General features: G+C 44.8%; 1 protein-coding gene across 4 annotated transcripts in view; it reads right to left on the reverse strand.

Moving 5' to 3' along the window:
* The window catches only part of MYO1E (myosin IE), a 193,910-nt gene that overhangs the window by 110,807 nt on the left and 66,046 nt on the right, over positions 1-17,057 (reverse strand). For 3 of the 4 annotated variants that reach the window (XM_057722578.1, XM_057722576.1, XM_057722579.1), the window contains exon 2: positions 564-707. In XM_057722578.1, coding sequence (XP_057578561.1) covers positions 564-707 — 144 coding nt within the window. Of the gene's footprint in view, positions 1-563; positions 708-2,263; positions 2,363-17,057 lie in introns of all 4 variants that reach the window. The other variant, XM_057722577.1, reaches the window with a different exon arrangement.

Consider the following 17,057-nt stretch of genomic DNA (forward strand, 5'->3'; position numbering starts at 1 on the left):
TGCAGAAAAATGGGCAAAATGGCATATTTTTTGCATGAGGCAATCTTTTTCAAACCTTTTAAGTCTGGACTTAACTGTCTCCACTTTGCAATTAGGTAGCACTATTGATAGAATTCTGCAGACATTCTCTAGGAAGAGCACAGGTTTTAGACATCACGTGCATGGCTAGAGCACATCAGAGGTACAATGTCATCAGTTGAAATACAGGAATACAAGCCGCATCTTTTTCTTTTTTTGGCCATGCCGCACAACATGCGGGATCTAGTTCCCTGACCAGGGATTGAACCCATGCCCCCTACAGTGGAAGTACAGAGTCTTAACCACTGGACCACCAGGGAAGTCCCTGGCTGCATCTTGATTTTATAAACACCAGGAAAAAACTTCAGCATCATCTTTGCCCTTCCCACAGCCTGAACCAAGGGACAAAAGTACAAAACAACACTCTGAAATGGTGAAAATGACTTGAGCATATAGCATCAGTTCAGAATTTCAGATGTCTCTCTTACACTAGGATGGACCTGTCTTCGCATTTAGAAATGACCAAAGAAACCAATAAAGGATACAAAAATGTAGTCGTCCATGTATCTCTTCTTTAGATTCTCCACAATAGCGTTCTCTGTGATCTTGGAGAGCAGGACCATGTCATCCACGCCACTGTGCTTGACATTGTGACTCTGCCAGTGGTACCGGTAGGCACCTTTGCTCCCCTGAGAACAGAAAACACACAATTATGAGGATGGTTTATTTTCTCCTGGAGGAAAAAAAAAAGTCACTGAATTCCCAAATATTCCTTTTATCAAATGAGAACAAGCAAAGCAAAGATTTTGCTAACAATAGATTTGGATTCGGATTTCAGCTTTGCCACCTAAGTGAAGTGGTGAAAAGTGATCTAAGCTCTTGTGTCACTTAAGCTTTTTTCTCTTTGTAAAAATGGGAGAAATAAGACCCAATTCATAGAGTTGCTGTAAGGATTAAGTAAAACAACATGTAAAGCACTGAGCGGTATCCAGAGTACCACACAGTAAATGATCAATGGGCTTGGATGGTTACTTCAACCTTACTGTTTTGTAGAATTGACCAGTATGGACTTCCCTGGTGGCACAGTGGTTAAGAATCTGCCTGCCAATGCAGGAGACACGGGTCCGAGCCCTGGTCCGAGAAGATCCCACATGTGCCACGGAGCAACTAAGCCTGTGCACCACAACTACTTAGCCTGTTCTCTAGATCCTTGAGCCACAACTACTGAGGCCACGTGCTGCAACTACTGCAGCCCTCGCACTCCAGGGCTTATGTACCACAATGAAGAGTAGCCCCCGTTCGCCACAATTAGAGAAAGCCCCCGAGTGGCAATGAAGACAAAATGCAGCCCCCAAAATAAATAAATTATTTAAATAAAAATAATTTAAAAAGAGGAAAGAATTGATGGGTAAAATAAGCAATGAAATAGAAACTTTCTAGACTTGTTTGGCAAATTATATGACAGAACTCAGAAGTGGAAAGATTATGCATCCCACAATGGCTAGGTCACATTGTCATAATTTCTCAAGCCATCTGAATTGCTTTCCATTCATAAACTCATCAGTGTTGATGTAATATTGGCCTTCCACGTTCAAAAGATAAGCTACATTTTGATGAGTGATCACTGCTACACTGACAAGGAAACGGACAGGATGGCCTAAACACGATCACAGAACATGCTATGGACAGAAGGACCTCATCTGATCCCATGGCCTCCTTGGATAGGTAGAGCCCTGTCTGCATACTGGATTTACAAATTAACACCAGGAGTGGCCTCTGAGCACCCTGTGGCCCTCAGGGCTTCCTATCACTTGGCATTTCTGCAGTGGGATCCCCTGTGTGTTGGGCTATGTGCCAGGTCCTGGGGTTAAGGGCAGATGGGAGTACTGTGGTGGCTGCACTTGGAGAGTTCACGGTCTCCTGAAGGACATTAGAAATATCTACTAAATGATTCATTATTTGTGCGTCAGTAACAGTCAACATGTAAACACATGTAAACTGGGTGTTCCAGGAGTGGGTGGAGACTCCTTTGCCCCAGGAGAGACAGAGATCACTTCCTGGAGAAGGTGCCATGTGAAGTGGATCTAAAATGTTTTGGATTTGCCAGACAAGACTAGACAAGGAAGGATATTCATTATAATCTATACTCATGGGGCAAAAAAAAAAGTCAATTTATATGAAATAATGACAAATAATAAATGACAAGATCTCAGAAGACTCTCCCTTCCCTTCAAGCTCTCCGTACATCCTACTGGATGTGTCACATCCTGGACAAGTGTGGTGGGCACTGAACCAAGCAAAACGGGCTCCTCTCCCTTCTCAGGAGTTCACTTTTGGGGCGAGTCTGGATAAAGGAGAAAAAAATTCTGAATTAGGATATCTAGAAAGGCCACCTGCTCAAATGTCAAAACTAGGAAGAGAAAAGGCAATAGACTCTTTGAGAAAAGAGGGAGGTGGAAGGAAACAAGATAAATAACATTTTAAATTTCACTTTAAAAAACTGTTTAATGCTTTCTCTGCAGGAGACATGGGCCCTTTGAAACAGCAAAATCTAGGAGGCTCTGGGAAAGCAATTAAAAAACCAGCCAAGAAGGGGCCACCATAGGAGAAGCACAGCACTATGGGTTCAATCTCCAGGAAGGCATTCTGGAAAGCTTGCCACCCACACTGCCTTACAGAGGGAAACTGTTTATATGATATATTTGGCTTTCTCAGAACCACATGCAGCATCAGTTCTCCAAAATTACCTCAAACCTCACCACTGCTCCTTCCTCTTGCAGCAAAACAGAAAGCACTGGCCACAGCATGACTCAGTGGATCTCAGTCGAAGGTCCACTGTCTATTTCCAACCAGATAAAGAATCCTGGAGACTCCTCCCCTCCTCTACCCTCCCTCCTGTTCCAGCTTGAATATTCTTTCTGGGTACCCGCAAAAATTACTCTGCATGGAAAACTAAGGTCCTGGAGTAACTAACGAGTAGGTGTGTTTGTTTCTTTTCAACCCCAATAAATATCTACTTAAAAGAGGGCAAAAATGTTCTTTTCTCTTTAAAAGTGCAAGCACAGCTGAACAAAACAGAAGGGCTACAGAAGAAGCTGTTATTTAATGTCTGCAAAGGACAAGAAATGGAGGGGCTCTGTGTCATAGTGCATGTGTTTGTACTGATCCACAGCGATGCCTTCTCAGAGTAACCCAAGTCTGTCTTGGTGCCCAACCCAACTGTCTTTTCTCTCTGACTGTAGAGTGATACGTTACTATCTATCCCATCTCAAAGGTAGTGTCCTCTTTCTAAGGGCAGTTACTCCCCAGTACAACAGGGCTCCTTGTGAAGTTCATTGAGTCTCATCATGTCAAATATCCCTCCACACAAAAAAGTCCCGCACTGGGTCTCCAGACTTCTATCTACAAGAGAATAAGGAACTAATAAGGATGACTGACAGTTACTATAAGCAAGGCAATGAGCCATTTGATTTCAGGCAATTGCTCTTTTTTGCTATTCCAAACAACCCTGTGAGAGAGGGGTTAACATTTCCATGCTACATGCAAGGAAGCAAACACCCCCAGGCAGTGAGTAGCAAAGGTAAGAAGCGAACCAATGTCTCTATCATTATGAAGTCATTCAAACATCATGGTTTATTCATACTTTCTCCCTAGTGACTTACTGGATATTTCCACGTGTTATGTTTAAATGGCAAGAGAATGATAGACTGTCTCTAAAAATGAATTCATCATTAAAAAGACAAACAGCTGGAGGGGCCCCCATATCCACAGGGTCTGCATTCCCGGATCCCCAACCGTGGGTCGCAGATGAGAATGGTAGGATGCCGTTTTATACAAGGGACTTGAGCATCCAGGGATTCTGGTATCCATAGAAGTCCTGGAACCAACCCCCTGAGGATACAGAGGGAAGACTGTACAATCGTTGTTAACAACCACCTTCTCTTAGCATCAAAGACTAAAATACTGGAGCTATTTTTCATTTGACATATTTCCTATAGCCAATTGGTCACAAATCTCTGTCTCTCCCCCACTTCCTCCCAGGCTATCATAGTTATATATGTGAACTCAATTCAATCTTCACAATCACCCCCCCGCATTCTATGTATTATCTCTATTTTGCTGATTTAAAAAACAAGGTAAATTGCTCAGTCTTCTAATTGCCGCTTCTGTCTTTATTGACCCTCACCCTTACTATGCCTTTCTCCTCCCTTCTCCATCCCCGCAGCCCCAAGTTCAGATGAGGTAAAGGGAAGGAGTGAAAGGAGCGAGGTAGGGTGGGCGCAGTCAGAGCCTTTAGGGGAAGGCTGACCTGTCCTTGGCAATCTGTAGAACCCACCCATAGGTAAATGAACGCTGGGACAGGGCTGGGCTGGGCAGCTACAGCAGAGGGTGAGCACCAGATCAGGGAAGTTGAAAACCAAACATGGGTGCACAGGCTTTCATCCCAGCCCAGGGAAGCTTAAAAGTTCCCCACAGTGAAAAACAACAATTGTTTTCTGTTTTTGTATTGGGGACCACAGTGTCTGACCCGCGTGCGACTCTCCCGGAGGCCTTCCTTGGACCACAGCCACTGACAGAGGGTAAGTGGGGAACATGGCAGGGAACAGGCATCACCTTACCACCCTAGACAATGGTCCTCAGAAGCAGAAGCTGCAAGTTGCCTTCAGACCACAAACTATTATCTTAGAATTGTGTGGACAACAAGGGTGTTTCTGGGGCAAATAACCTTGACCTCTGCGCTTCTTCCTCCCGCCCCTGACTGGGAGGGTAGGGGCAGGACGGGCTGCCATGCCTGCTGGGAGGAGGACCCGAGGGACGGGGACGTCCCCATCTGTGTGAGGAGGGACATTTTCCTCAGGCGGCGAAGGTCCGGTTTACCAAGCTAGCACCTCAACGAGACTCCGCTTCCTTTTCTTTGTGGACTTTTTGGATGGGTTAACTCCCTTTGGTTCTCCACCAAAAACGGTAACATTTTAAATAAGTAGGCACACTCAGCAAGGTATCTCATTTCCCACCAGTTCTTGGTGAGTGAAGCGCTGCTGTACAAAGGACGGAATAATGATGATAATAAAACCGATGGTGGTGGTACAGAGCCCTGACCATGGTTACAAGTTACAGAAGAGACACTGCCCGCGGGGTAAAGACCGAGGGCAGGCTTTCTCTGGTCCACTATTACTTTGTAATGATGAAACAGTTGATTAAAAAGCATGAATTCACACGCAGGTTCTAAAGCGTGGGGTAGGACCACGTCCACATCATGGCCCGGTTACTCCTTGCATTCAAGAGGTAGCACCAAGACACAGGAGTCCCTCACGCGGAGGACAACCCAGCTCAGGGATTTTAAAAGGCAGAGTGTCATGAACTGCTGTGTGTTTATCAGGGTGGGGACCAGGGTGAGCAAATGTGAGTCAGCACACAAAGGCAGGCTCCTGAACGCCAACTCCACTCCCACGGAGAGGGCCCCAGGGCAGCCCCGCCCACACTCTCACTAGTGGCTCTGTGAGTTTTTCTTCCATGGTTCATCCCAGGGAGAGGAGAGGACCATATACTGGGTAACTACAGTTCTTCAAATGCCCTTCAGACACACAGGAGAGGGAGGCCATCAAATGTGCTGTGTAAACACAACAGGCTCAGTGTTGGGTAGGGCCTGGGGGGAGGGGTGGCCATAAAGGCCCCTCCCCTCTGGTGGGAAGAGTACACAGCACCCTATCTTTAGAGAGTCATGTGGAAACAGGGATCAAAACTTCAGTCACGGGACTTCCCTGATGGTCCAGTGGTTAAGGCTCCAAGCTCCCAACGTAGGGGGGTCTGGGTTCGATCCCTGGTCAAGGAACTAGATCCCACATGCCACAACTAAGACCCTGTGCAGCCAAATGAATAAATCAATATTTAAAACAACAGCAGCAACAACCACAGAACAAAAAACTTCAGTCACACAGACCAATATATAAACTATGAATAAAAATAAAAAGCCTACCCTCTTTGATCCAGCCATTTTACTTTTAGGAATCTACCTCAAGATTTAACAAGGATGCCAAGATGTATGTACAAGGCTGCTCACTGTAACAAAGTCTCTAAGGGAGAAAACTGGACACACCGTTTGGAGGCCGAGTAGAACATGACACTCCCTGCAGGTGTTCCACGTGATCATTGAAAGGAATCTGCCTGGGCTGACTTGGAAAGATCTTCAAGATCCACAGTTTCATGAAAATAGCAATCAATATGTGGATTAAGTATTGCATGACGCCATCTGTCTAAAATTGTTTAAAAGACTTGTTATAATTGTTTTCTTGAAAGATACACATGATTCCATTAAGGGAGAAGGTCTGGGGTTTGGAGAGAAAGGTGATGTTTACTCTTCATTTTAAACTTTGCTGCACAGTGTACTTTTTTATTGTTGTTTTAAACAATATACATGTGTTAGTAAAGTTTAAAAATAAATAGAAATGTTGAATGTGATGCCAATACGATCAAGCATTTTCTGGGGGTGGTGATTTCCAGAAAACCTGGCACTAGAATGCCCCCAATATTTTAAGTGTATCACTCCACAAGGCAGATAAACCATATGCTTATTACCACCAATGGACAATGGGTAATGCTCTGGCCTGCTGATGAGCTGAGCTGGTTTTTTAAATGTGATTTTCTGTCCCAGTGAGTCATAACAGGAAAGGTACGGAACTGTCTGTTAGATGTTCATCTTTTTAACTGACAGTCTGGGTATTCTACCTTTTGCAGGTCTGCTGCTTGACTGGAATGAAATACCTCCACTGCAAACAATGGAAAAATCAACCATAAACATCTGTTTGTCTATGTGCCGGGCAGAGAAAGCCAGCAGTGGGCTTGCAATGTGTTTCAACTTTACAGAACTTAGATCCCCCTCCCACCCCACCCCCACACACCTATTTTGATGGTGTGAGGATGGATGTCTGAAGCAAGCATGTGTGGGTGCTGAACTGTGGTGAACAGAGTGCAGAAGAGGTGTTTCTGGAAGAGTGGGGTGTAGGCATAGGAGTGGGCCGTCAGGAGCCCACAGAAGCCCCTATTCTACTCAACCCTTAAGGTAACTGGAACTGACTTTTACTGAAACCATAAATATACACCGACACTTTACACCTCATTGAATTCTCACAACACCTGCAAGACATGAATATTACAATCACACTGTCACTCCTTTACAAATGGGTAAAGTGAAGCCTGGCATTATAATGTACCAAGTTGCCTCTGCCCAGAGCAGCTGGGGATGGGAAAGTACGTGGGGGGTTAGCACACAAAGTAGGAGGGGAGGAGGCTCAGTGAACATAGAGGATGTGGTCATTGGTTTCACTCATGTAGGTACATGTGGCCTGATCAAAAGCTGAATGTTTGTGAAGCATTTCCACATTCATGGCCTCAGTTAATCCCTGTGACAAAGGGCCAGCGCTGAGTCTCGTCATCGGGATTTCTGACTTCCTTTTCTTTGCTCTTTCTGCTACACCACAGCTCACTTCCAATACCATTATCAAGGCCAAGGGTAGACACTGGCTCCAGGATCCCTAGCTCCAGTGGTTTCTGAGCCAGGGTTGGTCAGAGTCACCCTTCCTGGAAGTGACTAGAGCAAACCTAATTTATCATCCAAACTGAGACACTCTGAGTGCAGAAGGGGGTGCGGGTAATAATCAGGCTGGAACCAGAGGCACCACCAGGCACTCAGGCCGCATGGTTGTATCTGTCACCCACGTGATCCCAGAACAGTCATGGGCAGCTCTCCAAGACCAGCCTGCCCAGCAGGATCCTCAGGGTCTCCCGAAAATCACTCAGCGTCTCCGAGGCTCCTGACGCCTCTCAGCAGCCTGCTCAGGAAAAAGGGGTTCCTGACAGTACACTGCCCCAGGGGGCAATCACACCGACCCCCAGTCCCTCTGGGGGGAGAGCTGGTTTTACAGGATGACAGGATGGGGGGGTGGGGGGGCAAGTGTGGACTGGTACACACCAGGCTGGCAGCATTGGCTGGACTAATTGAGTGGGGGGGAGAAAAAAGGTTTGGGGGAAAAAAAACACACACAAACAAGAGATGGTAAGGTGCCCAAATTTGGTTTTAATTGGGTACATATTATTTACATAAAACATCTCTATGTGGCAATACAGTTGTTAAAATGATGTGGTTATTTATCTAAATGTACTTTCTGTGTGGTTTTATTTCTGTACCGAGTAGACATTTATAAAATGTCCACACATATATACAGCTCTTTTCAGTGAAAAAAATTAGATCAAATATAAATAAGGGATAAATACTTTGTACAATGAAATGAAATACACGTATAAGTGACACTTTCCCCATATTCTCTTTTATTCCGTGTCACCTTTGTTCATCCCTGCTTGCAGCTATAGTAAGCTCTTCTTTAAGTAACAGTGGGTCCCCAGCAGAAGAAACACCCTTTCTTTTACTTACTCTGCTTGAAATGTGGCTCCCCAAAATGATCATTTTTTATATCAATAAACAGTTCAAGTCTAAGATGTTATAAATGAAGTTAACATAGTCCATCAATTCTAAGATGCATTATTTTCATACTTCTAACTGTGAAATTAGGATGTGTCTTATAACCAATGCTGTGTCACAGCTGAACTTTTATAACCAGTAGCATCTTAAGCTTACTGAATTATGGCATGAAATACTTCCGAGGAGCCAGGCCCCATTCTGTGCATTTTACAAATATGAAGTCACTGTTTAATATCATCAAAGATTTTATAAAGTTTTCAGTTATCCTAGAAGCACTGTACCATGTATTAATGTCACTTCAGGAACCGTGCAGTGGTTCTACTGGTAAGGTTGATGATTCTCAGTTCTAGAGGCTTTGCTGTGGTCATTTTTGTAGCTGTTGCCGCCACCCCTGTCCCAAACAGGATGAGGGCGAGTGTCCTGGCTGACCAGCAGCTCTTATCAAGCTGCCCCCACCAGACCACAAGTTTGCAAAGCAAGGTCATCTCCTCTTTGATTTGTAAAGACATGTTCCATTTGGACCTCTTTCAATCTAAAAATTCCTTCAGTATTAAGACCATTGAAGCAACTTGCCAACGAAGCAACTGACAAAGGATTCATCTCCAAAATATACAAGCAGCTCATGCAGCTTAATACCAAAAAAGCAAATAACTGAATCCACAAATGGGCAGAAGACCTAAATAGACATTTCTCCAAAGAAGACATACAGATGGCCAACAAACACATGAAAAGATGCTCAACATCACTAATCATTAGAGAAATGCAAGTCAAAGCCACAAGGTATCACCTCACACAGGTCAGAATGGCCATCATCAAAAAATCTAGAAACAATAAATGTTGGAGAGGGTGTGGAGAAAAGGGAACTCTCCTGCACTGTTGGTGGGAATGTAAGTTGGTACAGCCACTATGGAAAACAGTTTGGAGATTCCTTCAAAAACTAAAAATGGAACTACCATATGATCCAGTAATCCCACTACTGGGCATATACCCAGAGAAAACCATCATCCAAAAAGAAACATGCACCATAATGTTCATTGCAGCACTATTTACAATAGACAGGACATGGAAGCAACCTAAATGCCCATCAACAGATGAATGGATAAAGAAGATGTGGCACATATATACAACGGAATATTACTCAGTCATTAAAAGGAATGAAATGGAGCTATATGTAACGAGGTGGATAGACCTAGAGACTGTCATACAGAGCAAAGTAAGCCAGAAAGAGAAAAACAAATACCATATGCTAACTCATATATACGGAATCCAAAAAAATGGTACTGATGAACCCAGTGACAGGGCAAGAATAAGGATGCAGATGCAGAGAATGGACTGGAGGACATGGGGTTGGGGGGGCAGGGGGCGAAGGGGAAGCTGGGACGAAGTGAGAGAGCAGCATAGACATACATACACTACCAACTGTAAAATAGATAGCTAGTGGGAAGTTGCTGTATAACAAAGGAAGATCAACTCAATGATGGGTGATGCCTTAGAGGGTCGGGACAGGGAGGGTGGGAGGGAGTCGCAGGAGGGAGGGGATATGGGGATATATGTATAAATACAGCTGATTCATTTTGGTGTACCTCAAAAACTAGTACAAGAGTGTAAAGCAATTATATTCCAATAAAAAGCTTTAAAAAATAAAGGCACAATAATCTGAGGACAAAAAAAAGATTAAAAAAAAAGAAAAAAGGCCGTTGAAGCAGAAGCCCCCCTCCTTTCCTCACCACCGCCCCCAGGGGCTATGTCCACCCCAGGAGATCACAATGAGCTCTGGCCTTTATTCACACACACCACACTCCAGGGTTTCCTAAACCTCATTTTCAACTACTTTTACAGCTTTTCTATATCCAAATTTCACAAGTCCTGTGCTTCAGATTTTTATATAAACTGTCCTGTTCAATTTGGCTAAATCCTAAACAACTATCTCCATAAAATCACCAGTTTTATTTCTTCAATGTGTTAAAATAATAACGAAGACAAATGATTTAAAATATACAACATGGGGTTGGACACTGAAATACACTGACCTTACCGGGCACCTCGGTGCCATGTTCCACACCTGGGGACCCGCTGCCATTCTCTACCGGGCCTGTCTGTTCCCATCAATCTCAAGTCTATCCATAGAGAATTTAAATGACTTCTATCTCCCAGACGTATTTTTCTCTGCTGTGGATAATCTCACATGGCAAGACCAGATTCCCCTTTCGCTAGCAGATGAGAGGCTAGGTTTCATTGTCACAAGTTCAAACGGCTCTGAATTCATGTTCCAAATTCCCTGCACTTTCCATCAGGGGTCCCCAGAGCCCTCCTCTCGTCCTCTCACGTCAGAAAACAGCCACACGTGGGACATTTTTTGGGTCCCGTAGGCAAGGGCTTGTCCTGAGGCTGAGGAGGACAGTTTTTCTTGGGCGCCTGCAATGTATTCTTTCTCTCTAGGGAAGCACTTCCTGCAAGTATTATCAACCCTGTTCTATCCTTTTCCCTCTCAATCTCTAGGAAATCTAGGGTACTGCATCTCTCCCCTGAGGGAAAATATTCTCACACAACAGCTAATTCGTACCAGCACGGTTCTAAACATTTTATCCATGATAATTTATTTAATCCTCACAGCCATACCAGGCAGGAAAAATGAAGCACAAAGAAGTTAACTAACCTGCCCAACCCCAGCAGCTGGGCTTCAACCTGAGGCCAGTTGGCTCTCAAATCTTTGCACCTACTCATTATACCTACTGCGTCTTCTAAGAAGGTAAGTGGCTGTTGGAAACAGCAATAATGCTACAGTTAATAGTAATTGCTTTATTGCATGTTTAGTACTGGCCATGTATTAACTTGTTTTAATCCACACAACAGCATGAAGCAGATACTTTTATTACGGGTACACAGGGTACCTTGTGGAAAGCCCAACACCTAAGAGCCCACAGAGCAAGCAGTCTGGCCCTATGTGGCCTTGGGAGCACATCTGCTCCCTGCCATGTCCCCAGCCTGCAGGGCAGTGCCTGGCACATAGTCGTGGCTCAATCAGTACTAGTCGGGCCAATGAATTCCCAGTGGCTTTGGCTCACCTCAGAACGAGGTGTATCTCACTGTGGCAGCCGTCAGTGGGGGAAATAGGGGGCCTGGGCCCAGAGTCTGTCCCAAGGAAGAAAGAAGTTTCTAAAGCTTTCCTAATATCCGGAAGATCAAAGGGAAGAGATGTTGCCCTTAAAGACGACTCTCCTTCTCTTAACTGTCCACTGTCATCCGGGTAAGGAAAACAGGCTAATTTTGACCACAGGGTGAAAACATTTCAAGCTACAAAATAAAATGAATCAAATGGTTGAAATCCTGTTCTATGACAAAGGCTCATTTTCCTTCTGCCTCTATTTATATTTTAATCAGACAAATGACGAAGAGTCACACTGATGTCAGTCTCTGTCTTTTTGGCTGCAGCTCTCCTAGTTTGACAACATGTCAAGCATTTATCAGTCCCTTCAGGGACCTCCCTGTTGTCACTCCTGTTTTCAAGTACAAAGGTTGGGGAATACCATTCCTCTTGCTAATCCAGCAGTTGATTACAATCAACAGACTTGGGTTCAAGTATAAGCTCTACGTCTGTGACCTTGGGCAAGGTCAGTTTTATGGAATTTAATTCTTCACAATTCAGGTAGTCTATTAAATATATATGTAAATGTGATTTAGTTTTTGCACCTCTACTGACAGGACTTTCATGAACAGATTCACAAACAAGAAAACAAAATCCTATCAGACTATGTGTCCTAATTTCTGGTTTGAAAATTACAGTCCCTGAAGCAATGGGAGCTGCTCAGTAAATTTCTTTAATTGAATTAAGAAGCCAAAGCAACGATGCAGGCAGACCAGCTAGAAACACTGGCACTGATGGCTCTTGTTCATTTTATTAATTGAAATGGAAATAAAAGCAGGGAGATAATTGAGCAATTCCTTGTCACTTAAAATGAACTATTACTCTGTACGATGGAAGAAATTCTAATTTAAACACCGTTTTGAGGAAAAAGAAAAATAGGTAAAGACTTAGACTGCAGCAGAATGGATATCAACCTGATTAAAAAGTCCTCCAGGACTCACTATCAGTCACAGTTTCTTTCTGAACTGATTACAAAATATGTATTATTTATGTCATGCAAGAAGGCTATTTTTTGTTTTGCTTTGTTTTGAGCACAAGGTCTTTTATGAGGCACCAAATATACATTCTTGTATACAAGGAGGAAAACACAACACAAGGGATGACAACACAAGAGAATCAACTCATTTGATGTTTTGTTAAGTATAATTTAATTTTTCTGAAAAATGAACTGTTCAGGCACATCTGAACGAGAAAACTCAGGATGTGTGTTTCAGAATGTGCTAGGTAGGGGGGAGGGTCTGGAGTGTGAGGATCAGGGGTGTCTTGCGGGAACAGGTAGGCTTTGCCTTGGATTAGCCATAGGGGACACTACGTCCAGAGTAGACGCCGAGCTCAGGGGCGAGGGGCGTCCCCCAGGCACTGCAGTCACTAACCAACCATGAACAAAGAAATACAGACTTGAGAAATGCCCTCAGCACCTCCTCCTGGTTGTGGCACCGGCACTCTAGACCCTTTGCTTGCTCGATGTGCTTGAACTGCCTGATCTGCGGCACAAAGATGCCATGTTCCTCTAGGGGCAAAATGGAGCCATAAGGCGTTGGTCTAGGAGCTTTTAGGGTACAAACCAGACACCTTTACCAGATCCAGAGAGATCTGGGGCCACACAGAGGCTGTCTGTCAGGGCAGCAGAGAGGAGGGTTCTGTGCGTACATCTCAGGGGGAGAAGCCACCAGAGGAGCCCTAATCAGCATGGCGGATGGGTGTCACCAAAGGTCCTGCACACTCAGGACAGCTCTAGGTGTGAAGATAAACACCGGATCCATCCTCTCACCCCTTTCATTACCTGGTGGAGGACACAGGACCCATCTAGTCATTTCTTCTCATGACCCAAACTTTCACACTTAGTATGTCCCCTGTTATCAGCTTATCTCTCAGAAACCACAGCGAGAATGCGGAAGGCCAGCAGCAGGCCATGCGGGTGTAGACAGGCGTGGGCATCTGCGCAGCAAGGAGCAGAGACACAAATATCTAGTATTTACGTTTCCGGTGCCTAGAGAATTCCCAAGGGGTTCTTACCACGCACCTACTGTGCACCCGCCCTCCTCAGTTCAAAGAGCGAGCTCTGGAGATGAATTTGCAAAAAACAAAAACAAACAAAAAGCCACTTTAGGAGATTCGCACGGCTTCCCTGGAAATTTGTCCATGACCCTCGTTCCTGTGTGCTTCCAGGGCTGGGGCGAGGCCACCAACAGGTAGACTTTGCCTTCCGCTGACCAGCATGAATCCTTACTAAAGTTCACCTGCAAGCAAATGCAGATTTTAAAACATACAGAAATTGGAAAGGAAAGGAAAGAGAGGTTAGGCAGAGAGAGAGAGAGAACAGCTCCTTCTCTCCGAGGGGAAGAGGTTCTAAATGCAGAGAGGTATTGGTACCCCTACAACTGAAAAGACTTTTAAGGAAGCTAAATGTTTCAAGGACATTTTGTAAAAATGGCATTGCAAGGATTCCAATCTCTAAGCCTCAGTTTCTTTTTCTGTAAAATGGAGATAATAAGTCTCCACCACTTGAGGCTTTTGAGGGCATTAAATAAGATCATGCATGAAGAGGTGATATTACCCTGCCTGGCCCACCCTAAGTGCTAAGTAAAGTTGTTAATAATACGAAGTGAACTAGGAACACGGGTAGCCAGAACTAGTGCTCTGATTGCGTATCTGATGTTTCAAGAAAGAATACTCTCATCTCACATCTGGCTGATGAGAAGATACTGGCAGAGACGAGATTCAATAAAGAAATATGGAACTCTTACAGTTTCACGACGCTCAAGTGGTGCGTAATCACATAATATGTGAGCCACTAGAATCCCAGGGTTCCCTAGGGACAGGGATCCACTATGGCAGAGTAGAAGAAAGACAATCACTGCCAGAGAAGAGACGTCGGGAAGTTAACCAACAAGTAAAAAGGAAACCTGGGGCTTCCTAGGTGGCGCAGTGGTTGAGAATCCACCTGCCAATGCAGGGGACATGGGTTCGATCCCTGCTTCAGGAGGATCCCACATGCCACGGAGCAACTAAGCCCGTGTGCCACAACTATTGAGCCTGCGCTTTAGAGCCCGTGAGCCACAACTATTGAGCCCATATGCTGCAACTACTGAAGCCCACACGCCTAGAGCCCGTGCTCCACAACAAGAGAAGCCACGGCAATGAGAAACCCGCACACCACAAGGAAGAGTAGCCCCCACTCACCGCAACTGAAAGAAAGCCCACGCACAGCAAAAAAGACCCAACACAGCCAGTAAAATAAAAAAATAAATAAATTAAAAAAAAAAAAAAAAGGAAACCTGTCATGAAGTACAGTAAGGACCCCTTGAATCATGGACTGACCAGGCAAAAAAGTGAAAGGGTCGAAACAAACTACAAAGGAAGAGGGGTAAGGAAGGGGCATAACACTTCTACATTTACATTCTGAGTCCGAACATTTTACAGCTGGAAGGGGCCTTGCCTATCCATCAACCAGTCCAAAGCTCTTACTGGTCCGATGAGGAGTCTGAGGCCCAGAGAAGTGGTGTGTGTCCATGGTGCCAGGTACTTAAGCAGGAGAAGCAGGACTAGAACTCAGGTCTTCCAGCTCCTAGTCCAGCACTGGGTGGCTCTCTACTGTCAGCCCCTCCCCAGAAAGCCTGTATGTAGCACAGGTTTTGATTACCCACAGAAGTTCTGGGGAAAAAAAATCAAAAGAGTTTAGGCATTTAAATATTTTAAATTACTCAAATAATAAACATGATCATTTGTGAACTACAACCTTACGGCAATCAGACCACCTAAGGTGCCCATCCAGATAGTAAATATTTGAAGAGCTTAATTTCTTCCTAGGTTTTAATGTTAAGATAAATGTGAGTAGAAGTTTAAAAATCTGCTTTCTAGTGGGTTATCTTGTGTGCAAAGGTGCAGAGACTCCACACTTTGGGGACCACTTTCCTAGAACCCCTTGCCTTCCACCAAGATACAGGCCTCTGTTTATGGAGGAAAAAAAGTCAAAGCTTTGGCTTAAAAATCAGAAACAGGTAGGTAAAGGAGAAAGGCAATCTCCAGAAAATGGGGGGGAAATGCCCATAGGAATTGGAAAGCTGTAATCTAACTAGACATCTCTGTAGAATTCCATGGCGTTCCTTCCAGCAGTAACTTTCTTCTGCCAGAATCACTAAAATTGAAAACAAAACACAAGGTAACCATATCTGATGTGATTATGAGGCCAGGGTAGATAACCCCAGCTTAAAGTTCACAACTCCATAGAAAATCCAAGAAAGTTTCTGTGATTGCTACCCATCACTCGTTATATTCTGTGAACACAGTACAACATCAAAAAGGCAACCCATGTCATCAAGAGGTGTGGTCCACAGTGTTTGGGGAGCAGGGAATGATGTGCCAAACACTCTGTTAGGTGCTTCATTTCATTTGGTCTCAAAAGAATTGTAGAATCAGGGGTTTCCCCAGTGGCACAAGTGGTTAAGAATCCACCTGCCAACTCAGGGGACAGGGGTTCAAGCCCGGGGCCGGGAAAATCCCACATGCCGCGGAGCAACTAAGCCTGTGCACCACAACTCCTGAGCCCACATGCCACATCTATTGAAGCCTGTGCACCTAGAGCCTGTGCTCCGCAGCAAGAGAAGCCCCCACAATGAGAAGCCTGCGCATTGCAATGAAGAGGAGTCCCCCGCTCACCACAACTAGAGAAAGCCCGCAAGCAGCAAGGAAGACCCAGTGCAGCCAAAAAATAAATTAATAAATAAATTAATTAAAAAAGAAAGAAACCCACAGCAGCTTCCATGGAAGCCATGGAAGACAAACGAAATGGATTCCCCACTCTGTGAAAGTGTGTCAGTAGAGCCGCACTGGGATAGCAAGGTTTCAAATGCAGCGCCGGGAGCTGCCTTTTAGGTCCCGCATGGCCAGGTGGATGAAGGATGACTTCGGCTCCGGAACAGAGATGGCCACTCTCAAGAGGGGCATTGTAAACACAGGCAGGATTGGCTCCTATGAAGATAACGTGAGAGGCCTCTGAGAAGCAGAGGCCAGAGGGTTGGAGCCACCCTGCAACACTGGGCCTCTGCCTTGACTCCTCACAGCCAGTTTCAAGGCCAGAGCCCCACCCCTGGTCTTCAGTAAGTGCAGGCTTCTCATTCAACATTCTTTTGGGAATAGATAAATGATGGTTTCCCCTTGTGGCAAAGGTGCCTCTCAGCACAGTAAGGACACTCAGGTTAAAAATAACCCCACAGAAATTCTCACTCAGACAAAACAGGCGAGATAGACATGAATTGCCAAAACGGTCCCAGCTAGGGATCCGCTGGAGGAACTTGCTACAGAGCTTCCAAAGTCAAACCGCAGCCGCTCCCAGCCCTGCAAAGTCAAACTCTGGTCTTCCTTGTAGTAGGGATGGGAGTGAGTCAAGGGGGCTGGAAATGATACACAAATGATCCC

The sequence above is a fragment of the Hippopotamus amphibius genome, chromosome 2 (assembly GCF_030028045.1).
Source record: "Hippopotamus amphibius kiboko isolate mHipAmp2 chromosome 2, mHipAmp2.hap2, whole genome shotgun sequence".
Taxonomy (NCBI): domain Eukaryota; kingdom Metazoa; phylum Chordata; class Mammalia; order Artiodactyla; family Hippopotamidae; genus Hippopotamus; species Hippopotamus amphibius.